At 31.2% G+C, this 27,782-nt stretch overlaps 1 protein-coding gene across 1 annotated transcript; it reads right to left on the reverse strand.

Annotated features, from left to right (window-relative positions):
• Positions 1-27,202, reverse strand: LOC126780442 (calcium-binding mitochondrial carrier protein SCaMC-2). The gene is made up of 7 exons (XM_050504923.1): positions 26,798-27,202; positions 25,418-25,541; positions 25,251-25,338; positions 23,077-23,188; positions 1,309-1,467; positions 626-1,196; positions 1-529 (listed from the first exon to the last, which is right to left on the reverse strand). Exons 1-7 carry the CDS (start codon positions 26,987-26,989, stop codon positions 345-347), a joined length of 1,431 nt encoding a protein of 476 aa, XP_050360880.1. The 5' UTR covers positions 26,990-27,202; the 3' UTR covers positions 1-344.
• Positions 27,203-27,782: the final 580 nt, after the last annotated feature.

Consider the following 27,782-nt stretch of genomic DNA (forward strand, 5'->3'; position numbering starts at 1 on the left):
TAAAAAAAATACATAATTTATTATAATCACAGATGTATCCGCCGTACCATACCGTCACGGAACAAATTCAAACCAATTATATCAATGCAACCCACGAGATATTTCACATAACAATACCAGGCTACATGCGGAGGACGTCAACAGAATCATTAATTTAAATAGAATTATAAATTCACAATAAAATAAATAATACACTTAACCTTTACGAGAGCTATGTACAATCAGTACAATCAAATGCAATTTGCTACATATGCTTAGAGAAGAATGTGATGTGAGCTCGAGCTAGTCGAACGGAGTGGAGGAATGGTCCGGAAGGTTCCGGGCGGGGTCGCGGGGTCGCGGGATCACGTCATATTGACGCCGAGCGAGCGGCTGGCATACTCGTACACAACGTACGAGATGGACACGGCCGGAATGACCTTGATGAAGTTAGGAGTGATGCCACGGTACAGGCCTCGAATGCCCTCTCTCTGGACGATCTCGCGGAAGGCGCCACGCATAGTACCCTCGGCGCCTTTTGCAGCTTGTTCTGAAAAACAAGAGAATTATCATGAATTAAGCTAGTGTATATTTTTATTTAATTGGTGATTATATTCGGTTAAAAGTAAAACTATTATAATCTTACCTTGGGCTTGTAACCTAGTCCGCACCAGAGCAAGAGGATAGGAGCACACTTGTCCCAGGGTGCAGGACGCACTCCCGCAGGCTAGGAGCAGCAGCATGCCGGGTTGCTCGTTGTGAGCTTGGTATTTGTTAATATACTTCTTCTTTAGAGTTTCGTACACTGCAAGGTCGATGCCAGCGTAAGGCACTATCCCCAGGATGTTTGGAATGTATCCTTTATAGAAACACTTCAGTCCCTCTCTCGCATATATCTTCTTCACCGCATCCAAAATGCCGTTATATTGGCCAGTTTTCCTTAAAGCTAATCTTGTTTTTAGCACCTCAAGTGGGTAAATCACAGTTTGACTAATCGCACCCGCCGTGGCTCCGGCGACGAATCGTTCATATATTTCTAGCGGATTTTTTTCGCCTTTAATCAGACGCTTTACTTGCTCGTACGCAGCAAACTTTAAAGCCGATTCCGGCGCTATTTTTATAACATTTATTCCATTACCTCGCCACAGGCCCGTGAAACCTCCTTCATTAATCATTTTAGCTAAACATTTTGTCATATTTTCTCTAGTTGGGTTTACCTGAAACGTAATCAGTTGCAATATTAGATTTATGCTTCAAGAAATATAGATATACATAGAGAGTTCCAAATTTAATTTGATAAAAAAACTTCTCTAAACATTTAAAACGCACCTGCAAAAATACTTTAAGTCTATCGAGAGGAGCTGTGCAGGTACGGCTAACAGCGCCAGCTATACCACCTGCCAGCAAATGTCGCCACCACTTTCCTGTTTGCAATTCCGTTGGAGTGAAGTCATCAGGCACGTTCATATCCTCACCGATGTCCAAATACTGCAAGCAATATTTAGGTTATAAGTTTATGCTGTTATTGATATAACGAAACATAATCTCTTAATTTTATAATAATGTCATTTTAGGTAAAGTAGAATGTTAGTTGTTATCAGAAACATACAATAGTTTTTTAAACATTTAAATGTATAATTGTCATTTAATTTCGAAACGATACATTATATCATAAATTTAAATAAACCGTATGTAATTAAAAACTGCAACACGCTTGCGAAACTGGTTTTTACCGAATTTTAATATTCGGTTAACGTCTTCTGAATTGGAAGTGCTCAGTAATTGATGAAGATCGAGCGTAATTATTAAATAATCATAGCCGGATCTAAATTATTAAGATATTTGACGATTTTAAGCGTTCAAACCATGGGCAGATTTATTCATCATTCGAAACGTATAACAAAAATAAATTCTCAGCCAATTGTTAAAAAAATAAGTACACGTCAAATAAAATCTTTAAAAATATCATCCGTTTGCCCGTCATCGCAACCAAGTCAAGAAGCATACATTTATGCTAACTAACTTGATTTACTAAGGTTGACCGACAACCTATATTCATTAAAAAATCAAAATAATGTTATTTACCGATTTGATAAGAATTGTTTGTTACTAAAAAATCATACCTTTTTTAAATGTACTTTTGTTTTACCCATACATTCGCGTAAGTAAGCCATCACGTTTTTGCTAGATAAAAGACAACTGAAAATTCGACAAGGCCTCTTATCCAAACCCTAATAAAACTGTTGTATATTACCAAAATGTTTTCGACGAAAACGTTAAGATCTGTACTGGTGGTTTAAAATTATAACGTGATTATCATAACAATCTGGAATATATTAATAATATAGTGTGATGACAAATCTAAAGTTTCACGTCAAGCACAACATGAAGAAACAAAAACCTTCTAATTAATAACATTAATGATAAAGGTAGGACTAAACCTAATTATACGAATTCTACCGAATTTTAATTAAAATCTATACTAAGATTATAAATTCGAAAGTAACTGTGTCTCCCTGTTACGTTTTCACGGCTAAATTACTGAACTGATTTTGATAAATATTGCTATGAAACAAGCTTGCATCCCAAAGAAGGCTTTTTTATATCTAACATCTGCCCACACACCAACATGCGATCGAAGCCGCGGGCGAAACACAGTATTCTATAAATTAAAACACATTATTTTCAATAGGTACTGTGACGTTTGCAATTGCAATTTTCAAAATATTTGCACGAGTTGTTAGCAAATCTTTAAAGTACTTACAATAGTTTAACAATGGAATACGAGTGTCGTATTCGTTACTAACAACTGCGTAACTATTAAGTTTCTGTAACTAGTTAGTTTATCGCCGGTTCTTCTTGTGAAAATCGTTATCCAAACCAGTGTTTATGTTTGATGATAGAAAACTTACTTTTATAAATATATTTGAATGGTTTTATAAATATTACCATGATGTGTATTGTAATGAAGTATAGCAATGTTTGTTTGACTCAGAATTATTAAAAAAATAATATAATTATAAATAAATGTCGTCATAACTCAATAATCTACTGTATTAAGACGTTAATGTTATTACTGTTCCGAATTTGTCTGCATTGCAAGGGCGGGCATCGTGTTTTTTAATCACTTTGCTTATCCAAATTCTCGTTCTATATGTCACTTGCTCAGTCTGCGGTAAAAATATTAATTTTAAAAAAAAAATCTTTAGAATATTAATATTTTAAAATATTATACATGTTAGAAAAAAAATAAAATTAACATATATATTTAATTTACCATAAAATTATTCTACTTTTAAATATGAGTTAAGAAAAAATTAATAAAATGAATGTCCTGGACAGCGAATCGCATATTCAATCAATTACACCAAATACTATTATTGCTTTTCGGGAAAACGACGTGTTCATAAAAACATATACATACAAAATAAAAAATGCTTTTAAATATTTAATTAGTATATATAATACTTATTATAAGACAAATGAAATAATTACCGCCGTATTTAAGAATATCGTAGCATTTGAGTTCAGCAACATGGTTACAAACGTAACTAAATATTCCAAATACATTACTTTAGTTTTAAGAAGTATTGCGTTAACAAGCAATTTTAACAATATCTGAACCATTGTATTCATTACTATTTTAGAACCATTTTTCGTTTGTTAATATAAATTCGTATTTGTTACAGACGACTGTCTGACATAACTCTGACAGTGGAACATTTTCCAAGCATAGTTTTTTTTAAGAACATTTGAGAGGAAAAAGTTTGATGTTGATGTGTGGAGTTGATATTGTGATTGATGATACTGTCGCTGTTATAAGAACTTTTATTACGCGAATTTTCTACATAATCTACGAAACGAACATACATCAAATTTTATTTTATACAATTTCGTAATATCTTCTATGCATGTTTAATTGAACAAATCGCTATTTGTTTCCGTTATGTGACCAGGATCTGCTTATCGTTAACTGCCGGACACGTCACCAATAGACTTGCTGTCTGACCTTAGCAACTAAAGGTGACGTAGTTCCGATACCTACTAACACAATGAAATAATGCCGTCCTGTTAGGTGTTAATCATTATAACATGGTTCATGTTTGATACGTAACAGTTGCGTGTATACATATCTATTATATACTGCACTTAATAGTAAATATCATTAAATTTATAAAAACAAATCTTAAAGATTATTTGTTTTGTTTTGTTGGGTTTTATTAATTTATATAAAGGACATATAATTAACTGTGTTTACATATCCATATTACGAGTATAAACTATTTTATGTTTCAGCGAAGTCAATAGTATGTAGATACGATTATAAACTGACGTGCGAATGTTTAGGCCCTTGGTAAACATACGAGCGATTATTTGTGTAAATTTTCATTGATAAGCGTTTAATTACATGTCGCATGTAGACTTCTAACTTTAGCTAATATTTAACAAAATTAAAGTGCTCGTGACAAATTTATAATGTTAACGACAGTCGACATAGTTTGAATTGGCCCAAGAGGAAAGCGTTTTCAATAGAAGTAATTAGAAAATATGATATATGATATTATAAAAGTATTAAACACTCAAACATTCGTATATTTTCATAGCAGTGTGACAAGGAAAGTAATACGGCTATTAACACAAGGTATTTCCCACTATCGGGCTAGCTTGGTGTAAATATACATTAAGTAGTACAATATTTATTTTACAACAAATTACCATCGGACGTAATGTCGTATTGTCGACTAATTGTTTTGTCTATTCTCGCTGTCTAAATGTAAAAAGTAAGAATTCGCCTTCGCTCGCAAATGATGTCAAGGGTGATCGGACAGGCCCCACGGTTTCATTATAAATTCGATTGCATGAACATTAGAGTACAAGGTCGATGATTATTTTATTACCTTAAGTTTAACCATATTTAAGTTCATCTCTAAGTAAAGAGTGTATTTTAAACAAATTCCATATGCGATTCCTCATTTAATTAACCTAGGTACTTGATATTATTTTATGGTAACCTGTTAGTTTTGAAGAAAAAATTTAATCTACTAAGTAACAACGAATATTCTCATATCATATATTATAAGGAGCGTCAATAAGAAACTAAATTTTACAGTCTAATTCTTTAGTGTTACATATCGTACGGTCGTTAAAAAAATAAACGTTAACACTTGAACTGAAAAATATCTACAAGTAATTAAGTTCACAGTCAAATACCCTGTGTGTCGTCTTATAATATTAATAAATTCAGACGAGGACCGAGTTGAAAATGGCCTATTTTTAGTAACCCACTACGTGCACGAAGCTATATTTATAAAGTCTTCAAAGACATAGCAAGATAACAATGCAGTTCAACTTTATTCGCTTAGACATTTTATCGCAGATGCGTAAAACATTAAAACAAATGATATTACGAACAATAATGGTTTATTTTCGCAATCCTTTTTAAATTACCAGCCAGGAAATAGTCTATAAGCTGAATTTATGTAATAATATCATCGATCCTACGTGTCATTGCTCCTAACTACTATTATATTTTATATTAACTTGCATTGTGAAATAAAACTCAATAACGAAATTAACCAATAGACACTTCAATACCTGCGTTATTATAAATTACCTAAAATCTGAATTAGGCAATCGTGACGTTATCATTGCCGTTGTATTTATTTCTACACGTTTATATAAATGTGTGACACAATTACTTCGAATGTATGTATGAAATGTATGCGTTTCAAGTTGACTAATATTTAGAACAGTTTAGATACGTCATGTCCTTCTGCGTTACCAATTTAGAACAACTAACACGAGCGGCTTTTAAAAGTGAAACGGAAGTGTCTAGAGCTATTTGTTATCTTATCTTAATTATTGATAAAACGCGATAGAGGCAAATTATAATAAAGTGTAAATTGCACGAGGTAATATATGTTACAAACAAATCGTAAAAATTATATTTGCTTTCATGATTACCATTTTTTATTAAAACTTTAAATTTATTTATTTCAATAATTACCTACATATTCCTAACTTTTTTTCTACATATATGCAACCCTTCTGATTTCAAATTATAGCTAACATTATAAATATAAACAAGTTTTAGTGAATCATACGATTAGATTTAACTTTGTATTTTATATTTAGTATTTTGGCTGAGTGTTAGGTTTTTAAAACATGCAGTATTAAAATGTGTTAATTATTTACACGATCTAATATATAAAAAAGTAGTTTTGCGCTTACATAATATAATTGAATTTACGAGTACATACATCGAGTTAATGTAGAGTGAGAATTATAGCATTTCATAGCGATAATGTTTAAAGTCAACTGATAAACGATACAACGTATCACAACGTCATCTGGGCTTACCAGATTTACGTCGAAAAACACAAGTACATAAAATATGTGTGTATATATAATAAATTAAACGTATTTTCGTTAGAAAGTTAAAAAAAAATCAACTTTAAATTACGAACGAATACATTAATTACATTCTGATATCTCTTCTTTAATGACTTTCAGTTCTTAATTATATAATATATATATATATAACTTATATCCACGCCGCTTTTTCTATCGAAATATGTTCGGTTCTGCGAGTCTCTAGGTATTACCAAAAACAATACGAGTTCCACGACCGCATTCAAATCACTGTTAATGCATTTTATCCTTATGTGTCAACGTGACAATGAAATGAAATGTCAAAATGTTAAATATATATAAGATAAGAAACTTATGAACTGGGTTTTGTATGCAGATTAAGTATCGTGTCTTTTATGAACAGAATTATATACTGCTTTGCATTATTTTCTATTGTATGTATTTATAATCCCTTAAAACACTTGTTAATAATATAATTAAATTTTTAACAAATTATATTAACCAAATCAAAATCTTTCTACAAAATAGTCGTAGCTTGCTTATGTCAAAAAACACTTCGAAAGAACTACATCATAATGAACTGAGCAGTATATTTTTAAGAATATTTCTTTTAATATACTTATTTATCTTAAAACTACCTGGAGGAGATCGTTTTATTCCCAAGATGGTGGTGGTATGTTCTTTAATAGTAACGTTAGCTTTTTTATTACTTTTACTAAGTTTAGTTTTACCCTTTTAATTATCACCTAGCGAAGCGGAAGGGTCCATGTCTATGTTGAGGATATTTTCTGTCACAAAAAAGGGCTATATAATTAGAAATGGTACTGCACGCCACGAATGTAACAATAGAGAACGCTTCAAGTGATTCATTCAGGCGCCGCTTTGGTTTATCCTCAGGGCACATTCACATAGGTCCGTACTTAAAGGATATTTTTAATGGATCCGTAACTACTTTAGATTATGTTCACATTGTATTCAGAGGATCGGTTTTAAGCCTTTTAAATTTTTTACAGTCCTGGAATATTGCGATGTGTTTGAAATCGTTCATACAACTAGATAATAGGCTTTCGCTAAAATTAAGATATACAAATAAACGAATCTGTAAAACAGATCGCTGTGTGAATGAACCTTTACGGTAAGAAACATTTTTAACGACCAAATAATTTATATATAAGTGCCCGTCTCTTAAGATAGTTCCGTTATCGTTTCCTGGAAACTCGAAAATTGGAAGGTTATATGACTTAATGACGATATCCCAGGAAGTTATCAAACAAAAGCTTTGGAATTCACCGTTGGTTCACGTTACTCAACAAAGTATAAAAGAAAATTTAACAAGTCCAAAAACCGTGTAGGCTTCTAACTTTAACAACTAAAGAATCAGGTCACTGGTTGCATGCGGTAAGCTACAAAAATCTTGGAACGCTTTTAAACAATGAATTCCGCTTAATAATAGGGCGCCAACTGGGAGCACAGCTATGCTTTGAGTACAGTTGCCCATGAGGAATAGAGTTCTTTCAGTTTAAACGGTCTTTCAAGGAGTTCAGGTATGATTTTTCGCAATGGTTCTCTTATAAATAAAAAACAGGTAGTCATAGGGACTATCGATAGAATTGAAAACTTGAAACTGTTAAATATATTTGTCCAATTTCCAAATCTATTGGCACTCCAAGTAATAATTCTATTAGTATGTCTGTCATACGAAGCCACTATTCTATCTCCAACGAAAAACCAGCGCAACGCGCCTAAAGAAATTTTTACTTCAAAAATGTTGAAATGAAATTGAAAGAGCTATAACTATATCTAATAATTCAAACAGATAAACTTACAAAGGTATAACATAGTCATAACTTGTATGTACATTTTTATATTAAGGATTACATATTTACATACATTACACAACACGTGTACTGACGCATCGGTAAAGGATTTAAATAAAAGTAGTTAATGAATACTAATGTCTTTGCGAGAATATTTATTTGACTTGGATTCGAGGGTTTCCCTGTATTAGTTTCGAGGCTGTAAAAATGACGTAATCGAGCAACAGACTTGCGCGTGCGCCGCCGCGTCATCGGACTACGCATATTTAATTCGAAGAACGATGGAGACAAAGTCTACAAAATTAAAACACAATTCTAACGGTTTGTCGGTAATATTCGAATATATATAATTTCAAAATTGTAACTAAAAATTTAAATGCGTTCAAAAAAATGAATATATTCATTGAATAAACCATATCAATATATTTAAATACGATAAACCTAATGTCCATAAAGCAAAAGTAAGTTGAATGCAGTCAGACGAGAGTACAATCAACAGACATACTTAGCTTTTGTGACATGGATATGTAGCAGTTAACTAACATAACAATGTTTCATATCTCAAACTTTCTTTTACAAGTTTAATACAAGAAGAAAGGTACAATTATATTTAATATCTAGATATTTGATTACAAATTAAAGTAAGCGTAAGTTTAAAACATAATTATAATTAAATTTTTACACATTCGCAATAAATAGCAATGGCAATATACAATTAAGAATGAAATCAATTTGATTTTATTTGCAGTCAAATATGACTTGATTGTTAATAAATAATTCATGTTCCTGGTAACAAGAGCATACTGTGTTGAGCTAACCCAAATATTAAACGCCGTTACTAGATAAGGTCACACTCGCATATAGGTATCTTAAGATATATATGACAGTCTGCTATCGTCACAATGTGCAGAATTTAACACAATTATATATTGAGAAATTTAAATATAAAATAATGAAATAAAGAAAATTAAAAATGTATTTTGCATTTTTGTTCAGTTATAACACAGGCGCAAGAAATCATGGTAAACAAAAACGCAAAGCAGGAGCAATTTCGATATTTAAAATTAAAAATAATACTCATACAACATACATTTGGACTAAATTTTTTAATGTAAGACATGTGAAAGTGATGAGGCAGGACACTAGAAAGTTCAGCAGCAGTAAGTCGCATAGCCATAAATAAAATTACATTATGTAGCATGGTTTACATGAAGATAACATTAGAAAAAAAAATAATTATAACATTTTGGTAATTTTTTTTATAGTCCTATTGATTGGTTGGTAAGAATGACACAAGTGACAACGAGACAAGCGTTATTGCATTTTCGGTTTTCCACACACTAATTTAAAGAAAGATTGAAAGACGACGACCTTAAACCGCGCTATACTTTAGCCGGATTGACATCTGTATATAGTGTGACGTATTCTCAAATTACGTACTCACGACGACAGAATACGTGTGTACATAGCTATTCTTAAAGTCAATTAAAAATAAGCCTTAGCAACAGCCCTGCATGTATTGCAATTAAAATGACACAAACCATTGACAAAAATGAGTACACGAGAACATATTATAATAATGATTTTTGCATAATTTCAAAGTTACGAATATTATTAAATGTATTGGAAACTTTCCAAATCATATAACTAGTGTGCGATTTCATACAAAATTTGTTAGTAATAAATGACAGTTACCTTAAATATCCATTCCACAATATCACTATATTCATCAATCATGATCCTTGTTTCGCGAGACAAATGGTTCAGAAGTTAATGAAGTCTAGATCCGAACTGTAACTGCTATCGCTGACATTCAGTACGGCTCAGCCACACAAACCCGGAATTAGATAACATTTACCTTTGCCAAACATCGACGGAACACGATCAGAAAATCCTCAAAGACGTCGCCGGTCGGTCCCGTAACTTCCTCTAATTCCAGAGACATTTTTTTCTATATAATAACTAAGTTAACAATATGAATAAAAAATATTAACTATTAAAATAAATCACAGATTGATTTCTTTGGAACTATACTATCAGATCAACAGTAATACTTTTAACTAATCGAGTGTGTATTTTTGCCGAGCGCGACACCGATTACGCGTACCGTCAAGCTGAGAGGCATGCTCACACTGACTTTTGAGTAGTAATTCTGATTATAGACAGCGTGCACGTCGGAGCGCGAACCGCCTCGAAACGGTTGTAAGTAGCGAACGGCAGACAACCACACCTCTACTAAAATTTACCACAAATGTATCATGTCGACTGTATTATCGAATTGCTTGAGCGTTGTGTTTGATAAAAAGGCGCGTTAAGGTCGAAATACAAGTTCAGAGGGGGCTCGTCGTGTAAACTGAGATAGTCTCATGCATAGCAACGAACAGCATGACTTTAAATTAATATTAAAATAATTATTCTCTTATTAAGGAATAATTTCTACTACCTTAATATAAAAAAGGAAATAAAATAATATAAATTAGTGTTCGCCAAAACACATATAAACACATTAATTCACATATGCTAATGCTTATAACATTTTTATACGCTTATATTTTTTGTGCTTAATGATAACGTAATTTTCGTCATAGATTTCAGTATCTATGACGAGGAAGGGTTCAAAGTACCCACATAAACCTCCACTGTTCCCGTGGGGAAAACGCGTAATGCGTTTTTCCAGCGTTACAAAAAAAGATCACCAAGTCAGTCAGTTTCACTAATAGAACGAGCAATTAACCCATCCCACCAAAAACATTTTCATGTAAAGTAACGCCAAGACGAGTACATATTGCTTGCACTGTAATAAATGGTATCAGTTCTTATAAAGAGCCAAGCTACTAGCTCTACACACCTTAACTTAACACTCTCTAACTCTCAGCATAGATCACCGAGGGCTCTTTGCCTTTAAATGATTTTAATTTTTGAACTCTCAATTCCAATAATCATTGGCTTGTACGGCTTGACTTTCCTGATGAGTACTCGTCAGGCAAGTCTGCCAACATTAATGTCCCGAGCCATTCCTATAAAACTTGAAATAAAAAAGTTCTTAATTTATGAGCCTAAGATAACATTTAATTAACATAGTTTTTAATACTTGCACTTGTCTCTAATGTTCTCTAACGTTTCACGTAAAATTAAATCTTTTAAAAAACAACCTAGCGAAGTAGACCCGAGTCTTCAAATGCCGTTGTAAATTGAGCCATATTTCCCTTGCTGACTTAGCTTCTTGGATGTGTACATAATTTATTAGGTCAACTAACAATATCAACGTCGAATTTAAATCTTTTTTACAATTTAATATAGCACCTTCTTTTAATTTGATACATTCCCATAGCTCTTCGTGTTGTAAATAGACTTTTACAGCAAAAGCTTGGCTCCAGCTTTCCCAATGGCCAAAAAGTTTTTCAATCGAAATTTATTGACATTTTTATATGTTCATTTTTTTATTATAATTAAATTTTCCTTATTTATAATATATCTCATGCGCATTGCCAAGGAAAACATCACGATGAATCTTGCCCCTTTTGCACCCACAACCCCGCTGTTGAATGGCGTAGTGAATTAACTGTATTAAATTAATTAACCTTATTACAAGCTGTTACTTCACTTTTGGCAAATTCATTATTTACCTTACAATCAATTTAAATACCTTTAATACCACTTTTATAAATATATATTGATCTACAACATACCAATAATAACAGAAACAGATAAATCAGTTTTAAACAAAATAGCCTATGCCTAATAGGTAAGCAATGTTAAACGATTCTAACAAAATTAGCGAATTCTAGTATTCTATGATAATATAATTAAGACAACATAAATATGAATTGTGCGTATAATTCCATTATGTACAAGAGTCGAAAGATCACGTAAACAAATGTAATACAAAATAATTAATTAAGACAATAACTAGACCAGGACAATACTAGTCATATACAGTGTACCTCAGATGTAAATAGCCTTATATCAAATTCTGTGACTTATTACATTTTTTTTATTAAATAATGTCTTCATATCAATACATTATCAAAAGTAAAGATGATAACTGTCGGTAAAGTTTATCGTGAATATGTCATTCAAGTCATCAAGAAACCGGTTTTGTTTTTTATGTAACTAAAGTATGAAACGTTTTCTAGTATTAGCCATATTTGCAAACTGGGAAGTCACCATAAGTTAATACAATTACTTCTTCCTGGTTAACTGGTTCCGCCATAAATAGCTATTTACCTATTTATTCAAAAGTTTACGTACAATTCGTAATATACAACTGTATTAAATATCTTGAATTTACTAATTATAAAATTCATACATATTTAAAACATAACTAACAAAAGATAATATTTTAGAAAGTTTTAGGAATAATATGGCGAAATAGCCCAATAAATCTCAACCCAATGTTAGCGAGTTCAAGTCCAGGCAAGCAACACTTAATTTTCATGTGCCCTATATGTGTTTATAATTAATCTTAAGCTCGGCGGTGAAAAAAAGGTCGTGAGGAAATTAGCATGCGTTGGATGAATGTGTACATCTACCTTACTTGGCGTTATTTATTGGCCTTACAGCTTGCCAGATATGTGGCATCCGATATCCGGCCAAACACTATCAGTTTCATCTCTAATATCAACATCCTGTCGTGAATTCATGTGCGTAGTGAAATTACCTTCAAACGTTATATCTAAAAAGAGAGGCGCTCGTTGCCTAATCATATATTAATAGGTCGCCTAATAATTATAAAATCGGCAATTTAAGCTTGTAGTGTTTTTTTAAATAGGCCCCATTAAGATTTTGAAAAGCTTATAGATTAAGGCAACAGTTTTGCTTAATCATTGTTATAAAGTTTATTGGCAAGATACATATTCCATGTTATATCACGAAATTAATATAGTTATAACTGTAATTGCCCCCGGCTCATCTGACACCATTACACTGGATTTCTTAAAATGAATATAGGTCTTTTGAAGTAACATCTATAATTTTTTAAATATTAATGAAGGCGGCCATACATACTACATAAGCGAGATTTTTAATACATAATATTATAGCAGATAGGAAATCGAAAAGCTTCAATATGGGCCCAGGTGTTAACAAGATGAATGTTGTGCTATTTTCTGGTTAACATCTGATCAATACATATCTGATTTGGCGAGTTTTGTCAATCTAAGAACAGAGTTAACGAGACATTACATAAAAGTGAGGTTTTGTATATCAACACATTTACTAGGCAGTAAGCTAGTATACTTATTTATCTACCCAAAGAGTATTTAATATATATTTTAAAGGTGATTAGGATCAAGGAACCTAAGTACCAATTTATAAATACGCAGAATGATTCATAATGATGAAGGTACGTCAATTGTTTAATTGGCGAAAGACATTCCCTGATACAAATACAAAATCTTATCATATTACTAGCTACCAGTCCCAGCTTTGCACGGGTAGAATAAGGGTCGATATAGAACATTTATATTGAAGGACAAACACAAAGATATATTCTTATTTTTTTGACCGTACGCCGAACCTTCGTGACTACCTTAACCCGTCAAAGATCAGTGGAAGAATCCCCGAATGCTTTTGCGAATCAGAAACAAGTGCGTATACAGTCGTTTGTGAAAAATTTAAATGCAGAAATACCCACTTATATAAGGACGATATATGACTCGATCGTAAAATTCCTAGAATACTGATTTGATTTGATACGTTATCGATAAATATTTAAATGTCATAATCATCGTCTATATATACATATATATATATATATATATATAAAATATCACATCGAACGGTATATCGAATGTCAGATGATGTTTTTTTAATACATGTTCGAAGTAATATATGTGTAACGTATACGTTTTATTGTTATACTTTTTAAAAATACCCTTTGAATGAAATACTTCGAATTATTTACATAATTCAATAGTCAGCCTATACACGTGTCAGCTATAGTAAAATATTTTGCTCTTTTCATATCTGCTTATTAAATTAAATAAACATTAGACACTTGCGTCATTAATTTTGGTCTCTATTTATAAAACGGCATATAAAATTATATTTTAATGTTTTTATTTATTTGAACTATCTAAATAAAATTAACGTATTCATTTTGTCCGTTGTGTCCGGATTGTTTATTTTAATATTTCAATTTAAGCGGTAAATGATACTGATTCAATGTCAATGATAATTCTGATATCTTAAAATAAATAAAGTCTTGCATAATATCTTACATTATTTGTTCATATAATGTATGATTTTTTTTATAGAATAGGAAAGCGAACGAGCATGTGGGCCACCTGATGGTAAGTGATCACCAACGCCCATAGTCATGTGCAATGCCAAGAAATGTTAAGCATCGCTTACATGTAATGTCCCTTGTGCCTGTGATTACACTGGCTCACTCACCCTTCAAACCAGAACACAACACTACTAAGTACTGCTGTTTTGCGGTAGAATATCTGATGAGTGGGTGGTAAGTACCCAGACGAGCTTGCACAAAACCCTACCAGTGAAATTAAATATGAAATATCAATAAAAATCTCCGGTTATCATGAACATTAATAGTAGTAGAAAGTTGAAGTTATTATACAAAAAAAAAAACCACTTTAATTAAGTACCTATTTTAAATATATTTATAGTAAAATGTTAGTATATAAATTATGTTACAATAACTTTGTTCCTACTGCTTGGATTTTAACACAGACAACTATATGTAATTAAATTACAATATATATATATAAGTTAATGCAATAAAATATTAATCCGTTTACGTTTAATCTTTTAAAGTAAAGCAGATTACTCTAGTCGAGTAAATTATACGATTACCATGAATATTTCGACCGAAAGAAATGAATATACACGTTTCCGATTCTTTAATCGATATTCATAACTCTTAGTATAACCATTTCTACTAATTTATAAGGGTACGATACTTTCCCGTTTCTATGCCGATCCAACTTCGACCGAAACGCAACTAGATCGGTGTGTTAGTAAGATAGGTTAAACGACAACGCTTATTTTTCAATTCGATTGCGACAAAGATTCCTTTTGTAAAATTGGTCGCCAGATCCAAATAATTATAATGTTATACGTATAAATATTTTACGAAAGAGGTAGTCGACAGCTGTTCTTTAGGAAATTTTATACATATATTCGTTAACTATTATTAAAAACAAAAGTAATACAGACTGACGACAAAATGGGCACCTTAGATTTTTGTTTATTTAAACATCAATTTAACATAACGATGTTAAACTATACAAAACTTATTTAATCCACGTCTTTGTATAGCTTCACGTACGTATACATTTAACGGATTTTTTAAACAGTTACAATGTAATATAAGTTAAATGTTAGGACAATGACAAAGTTTGCTCTATATACAAAAGAAATATGTTAATTTTTTCTAAAATATGAAGCACATTTCGTATTTTATCTCTTGGTGTTATATTCTAGAAAATAACTCTGAATGCGTAAGCTGACAACTGAAAAGATTTGGGTATATTACACCGGATTGAACATTACCCGGGGCGGGGGTCACGAGTTATAAGTAAACATATAGGTAAGTATCCGCTAATCTTTATTGGGCAACTTATATATGTCGAACGATATTAATTATTGCATCATAGCATCATAAAAAAGCTTCGCATCCACATCCAGGGGAAAATATCTCTTATTGCAAATTTAAAGAACTATTTAAAAACGTCACCCGCACTACTATAATTTATTTCTAAGTCCACAGATTACTACTAATAAAATAATAAAAGCATCGATCATAGAGCGCTTAGATCTCTTAAACAAATAGACACGAGTGACAGCTTGAACCACAGTACAGTATGTATATATTCCCCTGATAGAATAACTGGTGATAATGGAAGATAAGCTGCGGGGCTGATGCGTCGTTTCTATTGCGAATGTTTATCGCGGAAAATTCTATTTCTAACGGAGTAGGAACGTTTGAATAACGTTATTTTCCATTTACATTATATATTGTTATATTTTTATATATAAGTCAATAATATAAAATTTTGTTCCAATTATATTAATTACGTCCCCAATTTATATATTCGAGAGATAGTTTAAAATAACATTTGATTCGTTTTTTATTATCTTTATTGTAAATAAAACATTACGTCAAAAATATTCATGATACTATTTTGAATTATACATATCCGAAGCTGCCTAAGTTCGTTTTAGCAATTTTTTATTTTTTTTACGAATTTAAAATGAAGGATTTTGTCACCAGATATAAACTAACTATACAGTGTGTAAAATAAGCCCTGTCCCATCCGTGAAGAGGCTATTAGGTATCGTAAGTAGGTTCTATGTATGTAATCATTTTTAAAATACTAAGTAAAAAAATTACCTAGAATAAAATTTAATTTAATTAAATGACGAAAATCACATGGACATCGCGAGGACATGAGGGCATGACCTCAGTTGATCAGCTCTTGTTAATCTTTTGGTTACAGTGGTAAGAAACTGAATTTTATGCAGCTCTGAAAAGAGCTTTTTTGATGTGTCTGGAGTTTATATCGTGTGTCTACTAAACATTCGAAGAAGCGGACACCGCCTTTCGGTATGAACCGGTGGGCTTAACAAAGAGAAATTTGAAAAGTAATAAAACGTTGTAAGGTCGTGTAAATAATAGTTTAGGGCCTCATTAAGTTAGTTTTATTATTTAGTTTTTCTTTCTATTCAGAATCTTAAAAACAGTGTGGTTAATGTTATCGTTTACGTTTTAGTAAGTCGTAGAAACTTAATTGTTTTAGGTCAAAATTTATATTATTATTTTTACTGGTAGGGCTTTGTGCAAGCTCGTCTGGGTAGGTACCACCCACTCATCAGATATTCTACCGCAAAACAGTAATACTTGATATTGTTGTGTTCCGGTTTGAAGGTTGAGTGAGCCAGTGTAATTACAGGCACAAGTGACATAAAATCTTAGTTCCCAAGGTTGGTGGCGCATTGGCTATAAGCGATGGTTGACATTTCTTACAGTGCCAATGTCTAAGGGCGTTTGGTGACCACTTACCATCAGGTGGCCCATATGCTCGTCCACCTTCCTATACTATAAAAAAAAAACTTGTAACTGTAAAATTACTGTATGTTTCCCTGGAAAGTTATAATATAAAAAAAATTAAAATAATAACGCGTTAGCGTCCAAGTGACTCAGACCGCTAAGTATGAGTGAGCAGGGTGATTTGTGGTTTTTTTTTATTTTAGTTGGCAGACAATATGCCGCACTGGCTGTGAGCTTAGTGTGACACACCCTTACACGTGCCAGCAATGTTTCAAAGGCACTCAAAGGAGACACTTGCCGACTATGGTTATGACATATTTCAAAAAATTTGGTCAATTTTGGAGAATTAGGGCACAAAACTGAGCATTTTAAATTACAACAATATTTTTATACTGATGAATATTTGATTTTTAATATATATTTTTAGTAATGTCTATAACATATCTATGCCCGTTTCGTGTCCGACTGGGGTTTTTTTACACGTTGTATATTTAAAGATTATGATATTATTTTGAACTCAGACTTATTTAATAAATATATCGAGATGCTACTTATTCTCGGCTTCGAGTTATTCGGCCGAATACTGAACAACTACTCATTAAAAAATATATTTTTTTAAATAATAAAGGTATTACAATGGCACTGAACGATCTCACTGGCCGTACTGTGGTAGAGGTGGTTATTACGCTCGCACGGAGTGTTACGAATCTAAAAGCATTGATCGAAGTTTTTTATTTGCTAATTATATTTTATTTACATATAATATTTCAAATTAATATATGGTCATTATAATATGGATTAATACTTTTTGACAAATAATTAAAACTAAAGTTATCGTTCATTTTTCCCTTTCTATAAAACGTATATTAGATCCTTACCTATGAAATTGACGAATTTTAGTACTGGCCTATTTATAGGTCGATATTATCCAGTCTACTTAAAATTCCAAATTAAAATAAATTTTATTTTATAGTTATTTAAAAATTCAAATTGTAATTTGTTCTTCAGCCGTTCTATTTTTCTTTGAAAATAAAAAAAACGTGCTTCATTGTGGCACTAACGCAGCACAGACGGGACAACAATGAGCCCCGTGGCTGACCGGTTACAAAAGTAAAATAACAATGAATTTAAACCCAAGGTGGAAGAAGTTTGCAGTATTGGAAACAAAGAAAGACAAAGAGAAGCATGTGGATACCGTATAAAAAACATAATATACAATACAACAAAATCGCGTCAAAACTTGCCTTAACTTATTGAATAGGAGAACAAAGGGGATTCTGAATGGGACAAAAACGTCCGTCGCACTGCTTGGACACATGGTAGGCAGCTTAACTCAAATTTTCGACTGATAACTTTCTCTTACCAATTGTAGTGACCAGACCTTGCTCAGATTTTTGGAATGCGGATAATTTTTTGTAGTGGTAAAACTTCAAATTCGACGAGGTGGTGAAAACGATTGGAAAGAATTTATCGATTCCTGTCCCCAGACTTTCTACAGCAAAAGTATCAATAAACTTCCAAAAAAGGCAACAATGACCGAAATTCTATATTTTTTTAGAACTTAAATCATTTCTTTAATCATATATGTGTTGTGTATTCACCAACACGCAATGTTGGTTAAATTCCAAAGATTTTCTTTAATTTGGAATTAGTTGGTATCAGATGTTTAAGTTTTTTCTCTTGCATATTTTGTTTCGAGATATATTGTCGTTCCCATGTGCTAAGCCAAGCCGACTCATTTGTCGAAAACGATTCGTCGAAGGCAATCTCACTGAATAAATCGTATATTATTAATTTCGTATCAATTTTACAGTTATTTCTTAGAGAGAACATTCGACGAATATCGGCAGAGCGTGGTAATTAAATAACTATTCGTAGCATTCCTAGTATTTATATATTTAAGAACAAATAACGTCAATAATTATTCAAATAATTAAATGTATTATTTCTAAATTTGTCTGTTTGTCTAACTGCCACATGTGTATTCCACCAACCCGCATTGGAGCAGCGTAGTGGAATAAGCTCCAAACCTTCTCCTCAAATAGGGAGAGGAGGCCTTAGCCCAGCAGTGGGACATTTACAGGCCGTTACTTACTTACTTTATTTCTAACTTATGTAAAATCCTATAAAAATGCGATTTTTTTAAACGAAACATTTTGTTCCTACACTAAAATTACATTATTAGTTTATCTTCAATAAGACATAAATCAGCGAGAAGCAAGGAGATATTTTATTACGTATTTTACAAGATAAAAATGTTACGATATAAACATATTTTTATTATACCTACCAAGTAACTGGTACATAACATATGGATATCAACGATGCATTATTATTGTCTATTCGTCTTTAATAATAATTTACATACCTTTTGATTATATATTTCACAAGAAATATACATTTATAAGTGTTAAGTGGAATTATAATTAGCAGCTTAAAAGATAAAGTTCGTACGTTCCTTTTTTCAACGGCTGTTTCTGCGCTACGTTGTAAACGGAATTTTAAGAGAAGAATATAATTTCCGAGCCCTGACTTAACGATTCAAGGTCTCTAGGCACTTTGACATTAATCGCCCCCCCCCCCCATTCAGAAGCAGTCAAGAGTTATATTAATTTTGGGTGGAGCCCCTCGGTTTCGGATTCTCAATAGGATTAGTGATCACATTACTAATGTCCATGTCTCATGCTTAGAAGACAAAACAAAAATTTTGCGTTAGACTTAGTCTTTGCTATTCGGTTTTGATCCGTTGGATAAAGACACTACAGCTTAGGGTTTTTTGACCTTGAAAAAAAGATCTTTATAATCAATTTACAAATTGCACCACGGCATGCATATCTGGCTCATAATGATCGTGTGATGGATACTAATCAAACTCAGCAAACGGTATTTGCTAATAGCTATGTTCGAAGACCTTATTAGTTAAGTCAGTACCGTGTCATGAATATATGCCTTTTACAAATGACAGATAATCTTAGCCATGTAATTTCATATTATGTTGAATCGCAGTTGTAATCTATTCGTTTCAAGATAATACTAATAAACTGATTACATACGTACATAATATTTGTTGATTGTATTATGTGAATATTCTACTTTTTAGAATAACTTCAATAACTTACAAAGTTAAAATATAACACAAATGCATTGGTATATAAAATTATTTCGCTCTCTTGTTACTTGAACGTAGGAAACCCTAAAAGAAAAACTGTTATTTCAATTAAAGAAACACTAAAATTGCAAAAAGTCATTAAATTTAACCTAATTAGAAGAGAAATCTAATTAGATTAAAACTAAATCCTGATGACATAAGTGAGTATGAAACTACAGAAATCTGATTCGTAGGAACCCGACATGGTCTGGTAAAGCAGTTATGGGTTCCATGTCACTTCAAGTGCGGAATCGAAAATGACTTATAAAATTCATTGACATTGAGTCGATCAGCAGACTGCAAAAATCAATCACAAAGTATCCGTGTTACGTAATCTCTTTGTTAAGATTACTCGTGGTCCCTCTGAATACAACTACGCAATGCAGTAATTTGTTTATATAATCTAGTCTCAACTCGTCAGCGGTAGATCGTGATGACGTGGCGTTTGAACAGGGGCAAACAGCCACCGCCTACAGCCGCGCCCGCAATAAATTGATTCAATTACCAAATTATCCGCCTATAAAATAAGGCTAACTGATGACGTCGGTTGGTCGGGACACCTGAATTCGGTTAAACATATTAAGCCCCGTTTATTTATCCTTTATCTCTATCTTATTATATTTTCATAAATATATAATATATCCTGGGACATTTTTTTTTTTACACACGGCCATCTGATCCCAAATTAAGCTTGTACAAAGCTTGTGCTATGGAAACCAGACAACTGATATACTACATATACTACTTTTCTTTTGTAAATACATACTTATATAGATAATTACACCCAGACTCAGGACAAACAGACATGTTCATGCACACAAATGTCTGTCCTGGGTGTGAATCGAACCCACAACCTTCGGCGTGAAAAGGCAAGTATCTACCGACCACGCCAACCGGCTCGTCTAAATATATATACGTATCATATAGTTTTTAGAGTTACTATGAATACAATTAAGTGATGCTTATAGAATACGAATATCTAAACGAAATGTATAAAAATAAATCGTATATACAACAAATATATATTTAAAAAAAAACATTAGATCGGAATAATGATTATATCTACCATGGAAAGCGATAACTTACAACTGTAAAATATATACTATGAAATCAACACATACACAAGTTAAGAAAAACATTTCTCCATCGTATGGAAACCTAGACTAGCAACCTATAGGTAACTAATATTATAAAAGCAAAAGTAACTCTGTTTGTCTGTGACGTTTTCACGGCTAAACCATTTACCCAATTTTGATGAAATCTAGTATGAAGCAAGCTCGAAAACAAAGTTAGAACATAGGCTATTTTTTTACATTGCCTCCCATTACACGCACTTGAAGCCGTGGACGAAAGCTCGTATATTACAAACGCCAGTGATATTTGTCAATATTTAAGATTCTCAAGATAGCACAACCCTAATGACAGAGATGGGTCAACCTTGTTCTTATACCTGTTTTTGTCTAGATAAATCGTCGACTACGCAACGCATTAGTCATCTACATATTAACGACTGTTATGTATATGCGTAGGACACATGTTGCAACGTTATGAATTGTACAACTGTTATGAGAATTGCATATTAAGCACAGATCTTATAGTAACTTTATGCATCAAATACAAATGAAGACTTGACATGAACACTCAAGTATCTTAGACGATTAATATAATCACCGTTTGAAATTGTCTACTTTATTCTTAAACTTCACGAAATCTCTTTTGGATATTTTTTTCTTAATAAATAGAGGAAACACAAAGTTCATAAAATGCCATGCCCAGTAATTTTAACGATTATTAAGTGGTATTTCCTGAATTTGTTTTGGGTTTGCAAAAGCACGAAAATGTAACTTAACGTAAATATTTAATTATAAAATAGGCTTTTTATAGTTATAAGACACTGTAAATAGCTTTTAAATATTATATCTAAACAAGAGAAAAGATTGTGTTGATCGATGAGACGAGACAATCAGCGAAGTCTTACAAAACAATCCATTTTGATTCTATAATAGATACGATAAGCCACGTCTTAATATGTCATGAATGCCAATGTCTTGGTCGAGGTGAAAGTAAAACGATCGTGTTCTAGAATATTCTAATGTAAGTCGAATAATAATAATAATTAAAATCAAATTATATTTATACATTCTTTCTCCTCACTTTTCTATTTATTTTATTCGTTGTCGTACATTAAACGAAGTTTCTTCTTCATAATTATTTCCTTAGGTTATTTTTATAATAATTGATCAAGGCTATTTAAGAAAGCCTTTAATAAGTCAGAAATTTAAATAAATTTTAGGTTAAATCGTTTCGACTTCGGCACGATAGACATATATATTATTTATAACATTATAAAGCAATAAACATTCTTTATACTAATTACAAAGTATATATATATTTTTTTTTAATAAATATTAAATTTGTTTTGTTCGCAAATGACACGCACGCGCACGCCACCTATTGTACGTTAATTGTACTATGTGAGATACTTTATCGCATATACCAATAACAACTGTATAACATTTTAAATGAATCAGACAGACGATACGCGAACGCATTATCTAAGGCAAGTATTAATTTTTACGTATAAGCAATTTATTATATTTTTGATATATATCTCTCAAATATTTTCTTTGATGTTAAGTAAAAATCGAGATTGAAAAACTATCATAAAATCATTACAAATTTTCGCATTAACTTTTCATATACTCATTGTTTAATAGACAAATAAAATTAATTAAAATAGAACTCACAGTGGAGTGCCTCCAGAAATGTATGAGTGCGTGTATATCGGTGGCCGGTGCTAGCAGGAGGTAGTCCCGCCATTCATCGTAGCTGATGTTCAGGCTGCCGTCCTGATCCATCCTGGTAACAAAGCCATATTATATTTACACTAATGTCGCTTGTTTTCAACAAAGGCACCTCTTTGATACCTTTCAAAGTATGACGTTTATTTCTCTCCCTGTTGTAATACCAAATATAATACATATAATATTATTCAAACTATGATCTATGTTCGGAATTGGCCTATCCTACTTTGTATTCACCCTCTCTATTTCTATCTGCGTTTGCACATTTAAATTAAACAATGCCTTTCGAATTATATAAGTTATATAAATACTAAAAACGACTACTCCGCCTTATAGAAATACTAAAAACAGTAGAATTTTCCATAAAAACGTATAAATTTAAATATTTATATAAAATATATGTATGTAATTACAATTAATAACTGTGGATCAAGAAGATTAGATGCGAATTAATTTTATTCCTACGTCAGAAAAGTACTATTGAAACAATTACTATAAAATAACTCAAAAGGTAATTAATTATAATAGCACCAATTGCACTTTAGCGTTAATTAAGTTAAAGTAATTCGACAAAAATATACATATACTCGTTTATTATTATTTTAGGACATTAAAACTAATTAGAATCGATTGAAATAATTCCAGACAATTAAATAAATATTTTGTAAATATGCTACTTGCTCTAAATAAACAATAATTAATTTATAAAATTAAGACAACTATACAGCTGTTGTGATGCAGTGTTATATAAGAACTCACTTCATTACTTACCCGTGAAAATACACCGCCCTATTGTCCGACAATACACTGACTTATAGTTATATAATATTTTGGTAAGTATTTTTAAAATTATTATGGTCAATGTAACATTTCACTTTCTGACATTACTCGACCGTACTCTGCGGTGAGCTTTGAGTTTAATCTTACAGAATAGCCCTACAGTTCGATAATTTGAAACATAATACCATATAAGGCAGGCGATTACCATATTTAAAGAAACATTAGGGAACCAATGACGCCAGTAATAGCTCAATAGTCAACATCGCCATATCATGTTCAACAACAAATTAAGCAATTTAAGCTGTATATACAAAACTATTTATAATTATTTTTATACTTATAAAACGTAAAATATAAATCAATTCTAAGTGCTGGTAAGCTATTTACAATATGATATAAAGCTTGTGTGATATCGATTTTACTTTTATAAAAACGTTGAATAAAATCAATTAACATTGCACCCTTTATTCGTAGTGGGGTATTCATTTAGAAAACTATTCATACGGACATACATACTAGAAAACAAGTTCGTATTTTTTCCTGTTGCATAATGATCGCATTCAAAACTGATGGTAGGGGTAGAAAAAGCACAAATACCTCCATGAGGAAGGGATTAACATTACATAACAATTTGGACAAAGAATCACAAACGGAACATGGTAAATCAATCAAAAACAAATAACATCGTAACAGACAAATATCATGTAGAGAGTCGCCAGCAACCATTAGTAAATGTATAAAAAATAATCTTAGTTATTTTCAAACAACAAAAAACATTACAATGTCTATTAACATTTTTGCAAAGCCAGCAGCTACATGATGCGTTTGACTTACCACCAGTATTTTGGCCAACCGGCTTTTCTGAAACATTTGTCCTACGTTTAGTTTACAATTTGCCCAAAAATTGTTGAATTTTTGTTTTTGTATACATTGATTTTCATGTTCAAAATACAAAATTTCAGCAAAACAGGAATAGTCAGTTATGTTAAAATTTATATTAAGGAAAAAATACATATCAATTTATTTTACAAATCAAATTTTTATGTATTATTTTAATATGTATTTATATTTAAGAAGTTCTAGAATGACTATGTAAAATTTATGCAACGAATATATTTGGTACTTAAATATAATTTATTTCGCAAGCCGTTTCCACAATAGTGAATGGTTAGAAAAGACTAATCACTTAGAAAATGAAATCAAGTTTCTAAATAATATGAATCACTACAAAATAATGAAGTGAAATACAATTGCAAAATACTATATACAAAATTTAAAGCATTATAAAAAATTATAGCTATATAAGTGCGCTTACTTAAGTAGTCTATTTATCTCACCTTTTCAATAGATTGGTTGCTTCATTTCGTCCAATTGCAATTCCCAAGTCAGCAAATGCGGAAATAAGTTCTTCCAAGTCAACTTTTCCTGAAATTAAAACAAAACTAAAAGTCTAAACTCACCTTTAAATAATGTGTAATGCCTTGCTTACAGTGTATATACTAACCATCCTTATTTTTATCTAGATGAGAGAATTGCAGCCTGAGATTCTTCTCATGTTCTCTGACATAATGAATAAATTCAGACAGAGTAACATCACCGGGATCCTTCCCCGTCTTAGCGAGAAATTTCTGAAATGTTGAAATTACAATTATTTGTAAAAAAAACTCTTTTTAAAATATGTATAATATCCAGTAACTATATGAATTATTTTATTATCATTATAAATTGGCTTCATGTACAGCAAAATAGAACTTGTAACTTTATCCCATTATGTCAAGAACATCTAATTCTAGGGCAACCAGAAAGAGTAGTAAACTGTTATACTACAAAGGCTTCATGTACCTACAATCTGGAGACTAATTTAAATAAATACAGTTCTATAAATTATTCAGAGTATTAAAAAAACCTCATGAATACCCTTATCAACTGATCATTGATCTTTCACATGAGTTTTAAGTATTAGTTCAGACTGAAGTGTTATATCACCTAACACACTAACCAAGCTAATGTATTTAAATTTTATTCCTACCAATATTTCAACAAAAAAACATAATCTATTTTTACATTGAACTGTGATCTTTTTCAACAATATACTTTGGGATACAAATTTATATCCTTATTATTACTTGCTTTTCACAGATACATTTTACAACATTATTAAATATAAACTACTAAATATACATTGGTTAATAACCGCACAATAGTACAGAGGATGCATTCATTGAATATAATTGCAAATCCTTCTTGCATTGAGGTTAATTATGAAAGCAAAATTAATTCCTAGAGCAAAACTACTCAAATGATATAAAATAGTTAAAAAATATTTTTTTTACTTCTCCAGTTACAAACTATATTGAGTAAATATTTTTATATAAGACTTTCTGATTTTGATCCAGTAATTGTTTGAATTCTTTATTATAAATAAAATAAGATATCCATATTGGTTTATATTATTAAGTATTAGTAGTATCAGTGGAGGTAAATTCGCCATTTCGTCCAATATAGCTTATTAAAAAAAAGGAGTATCATTGTAACAGTAATGTAAAGCATTTTACTCTGAAAATAAACTTTTTTATCTCATATATAATAATATATTAGAAAAGAAATTCATGAGTCTTGTTCATGACATTTAACTAATGTTAAATTTAAAATAGTATGAATGATTATTTCGATAAATTAAAAGTTACTAAATTAACTTTGTAGATCAGACAACTTTTTTAAATTTATATTTCTTAATATAATTAATATTTTTAAAATCAATTGATTAAAGAAAATACAAAAGTTTAATGTTCCAAATTTGAACAAAAATTGATCACGTGGTAGTTTACAGTAAAAGAAAGCAAAATTTATTAAACCACCGTTAGCTTTAAGACTGAATTCTAACCTCTGCATAGCTGCGATTAATGTGCGGGGCCAACTCCTTGAGGGCAACAGACAAATCATGTATGTCAATTTTGCCATTTCCATCATTGTCTAATTTAGAAAAAAGTTTTTCGAGCCTTTCTTCGTCTTCTTTTGGCAATTCCTCTATTTCCAGCGGCGGATGACACTGCACCATGGTGTCTATCGTCAGCATAAGTACTACTTGTTTGAGAACAAGATGAAAAATCTTTATACAGTCTTATAATGGCATACATTACTTTAGTCTAAATAAAATATATGACTAAAATCATTTTTGCGGATTTCCACTCGGCTCTCATTTAAGCAATTTTGACAGGTATCTTCTAGCTTTCTACTAGCGTACTAACTTATTAGAGTGTTAGTGTAGTGTAGTTTAGTAAGTATGCTTATGCTAGTGCCTGATACGAACAAACTCACACAGTTACATTATACAGCACTGCGGCCTGCGCTAATTTTTTAGGCCATGGGATAGGTAGCGACATCTATAGTAAATGAGTAGAATTACGTTTAACTTTAGTCTATTGATTGTACAACGACAATTATTTTACCCTACTTGTTAAATTATAATATACACTCAAATAAATAAAAAACTTAAATAAAATTTGCCGTAAGATTATTTCATATAATGCCGCAGTTTAATTTGCAAGAAAAGTTTAGACATACGTATAAAATTAAATATTTTAACAACAACTTCATCATATGCCATGTCACTTTCATTAATATACATTTTATTATTTATATTTTCTAGACAACATTTAGTGTATTACAAATTTTATAGCGTAAAACTAAATAAATACTTCGATTTATTTAGCATATATTAAACACGATATTTACTGTTATAAACTAAACAATAAATTTACTAAACACGATAGTTACTATTATATTTATTAAGAATAAATTACTTACGCCCTTCATATTAAAAAGAAGAATTACTGTTTATTATATATTATTCGAATATGGTTAAAGTG

Source organism: Nymphalis io, chromosome Z, assembly GCF_905147045.1.
Source record: "Nymphalis io chromosome Z, ilAglIoxx1.1, whole genome shotgun sequence".
Taxonomy (NCBI): Eukaryota; Metazoa; Arthropoda; class Insecta; order Lepidoptera; family Nymphalidae; genus Nymphalis; species Nymphalis io.